This window comes from Leptosomus discolor, chromosome 21 (genome assembly GCF_034619465.1).
Source record: "Leptosomus discolor isolate bLepDis1 chromosome 21, bLepDis1.hap2, whole genome shotgun sequence".
Classification (NCBI taxonomy): domain Eukaryota; kingdom Metazoa; phylum Chordata; class Aves; order Leptosomiformes; family Leptosomidae; genus Leptosomus; species Leptosomus discolor.
In genome coordinates this window covers 3880743-3887687 of record NC_141411.1, presented here as the reverse complement: position 1 = coordinate 3887687, position 6945 = coordinate 3880743, and the positions used below count along the sequence as shown (strand labels likewise).

General features: G+C 61.1%; 1 protein-coding gene across 3 annotated transcripts; it reads right to left on the bottom strand.

Annotated features, from left to right (window-relative positions):
- Window positions 1-2747: 2747 nt before the first annotated feature.
- On the bottom strand, window positions 2748-6146 carry TFEB (transcription factor EB). Of its 3 annotated transcripts, none has more exons than XM_086476380.1 (8): window positions 5952-6146; window positions 5608-5870; window positions 5444-5576; window positions 4640-4760; window positions 4380-4436; window positions 3845-3920; window positions 3525-3672; window positions 2748-3188 (listed from the first exon to the last, which is right to left on the bottom strand). In XM_086476380.1, exons 1-8 carry the CDS (start codon window positions 6144-6146, stop codon window positions 2748-2750), a joined length of 1434 nt encoding a protein of 477 aa, XP_086332506.1. The 3 variants fall into 3 exon arrangements, with proteins under 3 accessions (XP_086332506.1, XP_086332507.1, XP_009944372.2); XM_086476381.1 differs by having other exon boundaries at window positions 5444-5524; window positions 5616-5870; XM_009946070.2 differs by lacking the exon at window positions 5608-5870 and having other exon boundaries at window positions 5444-5524.
- Between the last annotated feature and the right edge of the window lie 799 nt (window positions 6147-6945).

Below are 6945 nucleotides of genomic sequence, written 5' to 3'. Positions count from 1 at the left end.
CCTCTGCAGCACCCAGGGGTGATGCTAAACCAGCCCCAGCAGCGAGGAAGAGGCAGCAAAGCCCCCACTCAGCCCCAGGGGCCACCCAACAGGTCGGAAACACACCTGAGCTCCTGGGGACGGGTCCACCTTCGCTCTCACCCGGCACACACCAGGACGGCCACCACAAAACTGCCCCACACCTGGCACTGGGCTCAGCCCCAGGGACACAACTCCTTCCAGCTCTACTCTCTGGGGCCTTGTGACTACTATTAATTAAGGGGCCAAGCCTGGCTCCAATTAAGCAATCAGCAGACGGGTCAGCACCTCACAAGTCCCAGCTGCGCTCAGCACCAGGAGCTGTGGATGTCCCTGAAGCACCCGGCTGTGGGGCTGGCAACCCTCCAGGGGGACCCTGAAAATCCCAAACCATCCCGGGACCAGCTGAATGAGAGGAACAGCAGTGCCTCCCCGCCTCTAACCGAGCCAGGTTTTCCTGCAAATAAAACCCAACCACCCCAGCCCACAAGAAGAAACAGCCCACGCTACAACGCTCCGGGATGTTGTAAATAAATATATTTTAATGATTCTTCTTCCATTCCAGTTCATTCTTTTATACATTTATTTATAAAACAGTAGTAAAATCTTTTAATCAGAGCACAGTGCATTAAAAAAAAAAAAAAAAAAAAGAAAACAAACAAAAACCCAAAAAGATTTTAAAAAAATAATAATAATCCACAACTGTTTACTCACGGCTGGGGGAGACACCACGTCTCGTGCTGAGCAGCCAACAGTGCTCTGCCCACCGGTGCCCAGAGCAGGGCACGGGTACCACCAGCGAGGGCCCAGCAGAACCACCTCATAGCCACGATAATCCCAAGCGACCAGGGATTTCGTATGCCCGCCCCGAAGCGCCCACGCAGACCCTCTGGTGTCCACAGGTCGCCCATGCCTACAGGTGCTCAGCACGGCGCGTGGGGTGCTGCTGCCCTGCCAGGGGGGGCCCGTTCTCTTTACAGGCACTAACGGCAGCGCACGAAGGATGCCAAGGCCTCCTGTGAACACACGGGGTGAAACAGCCCCAAACCCACCACTGCCCCTCGCCCGGCACCCCGACGTCCCCTCCGCTCCCTTCCCTGCACCCCTGCAAGGCAGCGGCCAAACCCTGTCCTGCTCCAGCACTCCAGCACTCCTCCAACATCTCCTCCCTCTTCCTTTCCCCCTCTCCTCCCCACCTTCTGCACTTCCCCGCACCCTCATGTCCAACAGGCACCTCTCCAGGGGGGCACCGGGGCTGTCCCCCACCTCACAATCCCAAATCCAGCCACGATGGAGCAAGCTTGTCCCTGCTTGGCTGGGCTTTCCCCTTGCGGTCCCAACCCCGTGACATCCCCCATCCTTGGTCCAGGACAGGGTGCACCCAGTGACCCCCATCCCTGCGTGGGCTCCCGTCCATCCAGCCACAGCTCCCACAGCCCGGGGAGGGTGATGCTGTGCTGTAGTGGAGGATGGCAAAGGGGTCTCCACTCCCCACCCTTCCCTCCTCTCCCTGAAAAACTTCATGCGGTATTTTCCCTGTGAACAGCGTCCCCCTCCCCTGCCCAGCTCCCTCCCTGCCACCAGCCGGGCTGAGGAGGCAGAAGATGATGCAGAGCCCAAAGCAGCTCCCCACCACTGAGCTGTCCTGGCTGGTGACATCGGGAAGAGAAAGCCACGAGCCAAAGGCAGAGAGCAGCAGCTCAGGTTTGGCAATCGGTACAAACCATTCCCCGGCCAGAGCCTGGACCTCCACGCCCAGATGTGGGGCTGGACATCCACTTTCAACAAGTATCCCCAGAAAAAAAGTGTAAAAACCCTTTACCCTTTCACCCAAAGAGCCAGGGCTTGGTGTTACGGGGCAGAGGCACGAGGGATGTCTCGAGGGAGGCTGAACGTCACCCTGCACCGTGCAGCCCCTGTCCAGAGGCCAGCGAGGTTTTGGGGTGGTAAGTGCTGCCAAACCCCAAGGAGGGAGGGTCCCCCCACAAGCTGGAGGTCACAGCAGGGGGTTGAACAAGCATCAAACACCCCATCCCAGCCGTTTTGGAAGCCATCAACGTCAACCCGAATTTGTAGCCTCAGACCCAGCTCACTCGGACAACACCCCCCATGCCCCGTGAATTAACATGCTCCAATTAACACCTCTTCTCACTCCAGCCCTGCGACCCGGAGAGGCAGTGGGTGCTCCAAGGAAGGAGGAACCGTGAAGGACGTGGCACCACGAAGCATCCGCAGGGCTCAGAGGCCACCGCTGGGGAAGACTCGTTGGGGACGCGGATTCCCGGAGTGAGATGGCAAGGAGGCAGCAAACCAGACAAAAAAAGCTCTGAGCATCATGCCTCTCCTCTCCTCCCAGGGACTCGAAGGCTCCTGCCCGCTCCAGCTCCGAGCCAGCACCCTGGGAAAGCGGTTTGGTGTAGGAGGGTTTTGCTGAAAAGGCAAAGCAGCCAAGATCACGCTCTCGGGCTGGGGAATCTGCAGTCAGGCCAACGCCACGGCAAGCCAAGAAGGTCCGCTCCAGCTCCTGGCAAAAAAAAAAGCTTGCAAAAGACACGGCGGTACCCGGCGAGCCTGGATCCGAGACCCCCGTTGCATAGAGAAAAGGTACTCCTACGTAGATTCAAGTGCGCAGCAGGACGGGCTCCTCCTGCGAGAAGAGTGCCCTGTCACTTCACTAATCAAACTCGAAGGTCCAGTCCTCGCCCCCAGCGTCGGAGAGCAGCTCCTCGTCACAGCATGTCTGCATCCTCCATGCTGAAGCTGCTCCGGCGACTGCTGGCCTTGGAAGCCTCCGGGGACATGGCCGAGAACAAGGGGTCGGAGGCCAGGGGCAGCATGGTGTCCTGCATCAGCATCAAGTCCAGCTCCTTCTTGGATAGGGATGGGAAGGAAGCACTATGGCCAGGCTCCAGGGTGTCCGGGAAGCCCCGGGAGCCGTCGTCGAAGCTCAGGCTGTGGGTAAAGTCCAGCTGGTGGTAGGGAGACTGGGGTGGTAGGGGCAGCGCCGGCTGTGGCTGTGATTCGGGATCCGGGGGTGGCAGCAGCGGCTCCAGCGTCCCCTCGTCCCCGCTGGCTTCTTGCTTGACCACCTGCTGAGCCAGCTCGGCCACGTTGACGCCCGAGGGCGAGGAGGTGGGCAGCCCATGGACGCGCGCCTGCATCTCCAGCTCCTGCCAACAGAGCACAGGAGGTCTGTGGTGGGGACGTCACGCATGGGGACACGGGCATTCACGGAGGTTGAAGGGACAGAGGGACCAAGAAGCTTGCAGGGAAGGAGCTCGTGAAAGAAGCGAAAGATGGAAAATGGTGACCCACGCAAAGCTCAACGACACTCGCTGCGGTGGCCTGAGCCTCAGACATCTGGTTTGTCTGAAGACTTTGTTCCTGGTGACTTGACAGCCGTAAGGAGGAGGAGAGCCCCCTGCCCGTCCCCTCGGTGGGGCAGGAGTGAGCTGATCGTGGGGCTGGAGCAGAGCGGTGGGAGGGAAGAGCACAGGGAAGCTCACCTGGATGCGGAGCAGCAGCTGCTTATTCGTCATCTCCAGACGCCGCGAGTGATTCTCCAGGTCTCGTGACCTCTGCAAGTCCTTCTGCATCCTCTTGATGTAGTCCACAGACGCCTTCAGGATTGTCCCTTTGTTCCAGCGCACGTCCCTGCCGTGCGGGATGGAAAAACAGATTGCCACCCGCGTGACAGCAACGTGTCCCCTCACCCCTGCTCCACCAAAAAGCTCCTCTGCGAGTATTGCCTGCCATGTGGACGGGCGTCGAGCAAGCCCACGAGCCCCACAGTTATCCCAGCCCCACAGAAACCACGGATACGTACAGGTCATTGGCCTTGGGGATCAGCATCCCCAACTCTTTGATGCGGTCGTTGATGTTAAACCTTCGCCGTCGCTCAACTGCAGGGTGAGAAGAAAGGGATGGCGGTGAGGAGGCGGCAAGAACAGCTCCATGTCCCGCAGCCCCCACTGGCCATGCTGCGGCTCCCGGCTCGTGGGGCTGGGAGCCACCATTGCACCCTGGCCAGACCCTCCGGAGTAGGGGGGCTCAGGATGAGAAACCTCTGGGGCCAACCCTTTGGCACTTTGCTCCCATCCAACATCCTGGCAGGTCTGACCTTCCCCCAGCGCTAATGAGAAGGACAACAGGGTGTCTCCTGCACCGTAGACATTCGGCAGAGCCAGGAAAGAGGGAGGCGTGGCAGGGGGCTGGGGGGTATTTCCTGAGGGTGAGGTGGGATGGGAAGGGGGACCCAGCTCAGAGAGACGAGGAACAAGGGTGAAGAGTGATGGGGAAAGGGCTGCAGGGGTGGGAAAGGGAAAGCCACGGCACCCGCAGGCAGCCAGCACTGAACTCACTCAGGTTGTGATTGTCTTTCTTCTGGCGCTCTTTCGCCAGGGCTCGGCTCTCAGCATCTGCAACGGAGACCCACAATGTCACCCAGAGGGGACAAGGCTGCATCTCACCCCACAAGCACCCCAGACTGGTGTCAGAGCGCCCCAGCACCCCCTAGAGCTGCCCTCCCCACCCACGGGGACAGGGCAGCCCCGGCCAGTTTTGGCACTCGCTGTCACCAGTCACCACCAGCTCCCCACCGGCTCTGGGGCTGAGATCTTACCTGTCAGCTCTCTCTTCTGGGTGAGGTCGGCAGGGCAGGAGCTGCTGGTGACACCCACGAGAGAGGCCGTCACCTGGGGGTCCCCACTATAGACATTCATGTGACTGCTGGACATCGGCAGCTGAAAACCAGAGGGACAGACGGGTTAGCTCCATCCGGGGCCGTGCGACCAGGCTTCAAGCCCGGCTGCTTGGCCTCTGGGATGCGAGTGCGTAGCCCAGGCAGGTGTAATTGTCTTCCTGAGACCTTAAACCAGCTATAATCAGAGTAGCAAAGAAAACAGGACTTCAAAGGGCACAGCTGATCCCCTCCCACGGCCAACATCTAAAATAGGGCAGATGAATCACATCTGAGAAAGGCTCGGCAGGATGAATCCCACTGGGAGGTACAAGCAGCCATACGGATCCAACTCGGGAGACTTCTGGCTGGGAAACCTCTCCTGGCACTGACATCCACCCATGCTGCAGCGGACGCTTGGTCCCTCCCCGCACCCTTCTCCCGTCTCTCCGGCTTTTTATAAGGGATCCCAAATGTCATTAAAGAGGAAAAGAAGCTGAAGAACTGGCTCTCACAGTTGCAAAAGGGAAATCTTGCTGCCTCCCTTTCCCCAGGGACACCCATCCCAGGGACGAGGCTGGGTTGGGCTGGCACCCGGGCGTCACTGCAGGGATGTGGCAGGAGGAGAGGTCCCCTCTGTGCCACCTCCGTCCCTGCAAGCGTGGGGCTGCGGGAACCCCCCCGCAGACCACCCTCCCTCCCTCAGCCCAGGGTCTGACCTCTTCCTAACGTGCATCAGAGACTCACTGTGTTGGGCATGTGGACTTCGGGGTTCATGTAGCCCAAAACGTCATCCAGGCGCATGATGTCATCGATGACCTCATCGAACTGAAAAGGGAAAGCGTAAGTTGCCAACGGGCTTCTTTGCCCTTTCCCGCACCTTTGCCCCCCCGCCGGCAGCGCGGTGGCACCCCCTCACCTCCCGCTCGGGGTTGGAGCCGATGTTGAGCATGGCCATGGGGCTGTTGGGCGCGCTGTTGCCCGCTGAGGAGGACATGACGTGGCTGGGTCGGACGCCGGGGGACGCGGCGGGGGGTGGCTTGGGAGAGTGGCTGACGGGGCTGACGTGGGCAGCAAACTTGTTCCCGTAGGTTTCGGAGAGATAAGCTTGAACCTTCTTGTCCCGCGACTTCTGCAGGTGGTACGTGGTGGGGTTCTCCAGGTAGGACTGGACCTGCAAGGAGAGAAACCATCAGGGATCTCCCACACCCCACTCGGCCCCAGGGCAGGAGGGGACACCCCCCCAGCGCTCTACCTTGAGGACCTCTCCAGGCACGGGTGGTGGGGACTGGTAGTGGACGGGGGTATTGATGGCCGGGGTGGAGGCCACCGGCATCCGCTGCTGCTGCATGTAGTTCATCATCATCTGCTGCTGCACGCGCTCCCTCTCGGCCTCCTGCTGCGCTTGCTGCTTCATCAGCTCCATCCGCAGACCGATGCGGGACGCCATGGTGCACTGGGGGGGTGGGTCTCGGGCACCCGCTGGGCACGGAGGTGACCCTGAGAGGAGGACGCGGCACATCAGCGACAGCCTGTTTTGCAGCAGGGGAAGTGGAGACGACAGGGAGGGCGCAGACATCCTGGAGCACCCGTACCAAACCAGGACGATCGCCCCAACACCATGCGGACGGGTCTGCCCTCCTGCTGCGGCTCCCCGCCATGCCACCGCTCTCCCTGGGGACAGCCAGGGCACCCTGGGAGGGACACGGAGGGACAGGGAGCAGCCGAGACCCCCGCACCCAGTGAGCATGGACTCACGTACCGCCGGGTCCAGCTGGAGCGTGCTTTGAGCCACCGACTTCCAAAACACCGCAGCAAAGCAAGAAAGGCCGGGAAAAACCAGAGCGGAGCGAAAGGGAAAGAGAAAGCAAGGGGAGAGAAGGAAGAAAAGGCCGGCGGGTGCCAGGAGCCGGAGGCAGAGTTTAACTCTCAGCCCGGCTGCCCCGAAAACTCAGCTCCGGCGCGGGGCGAACAACGCGGCTTCTGTGCGGGGCCGGCACGCGAGCGCCGGGGCGGGGGGGAGGCGTGCGAGGCCCCCGCACCGCACAGACCGGCCGTTGTTCCCCCGTACAAAGGGGACGGCGGCCCGTGGAGGGTGGGGAGAGGATGCTGGGGCAAAGGGAGCTGCCCTACCCGGGCTCTCGGGGGCACCACGATGGCTTTCCGTAGGGCTGCTTTCCCAGGCGAGGCTGGGATGGGGATGTGGGAGATGCCGGGTGGGATGGGGGTCTGGACCGCAGCATCCGCGG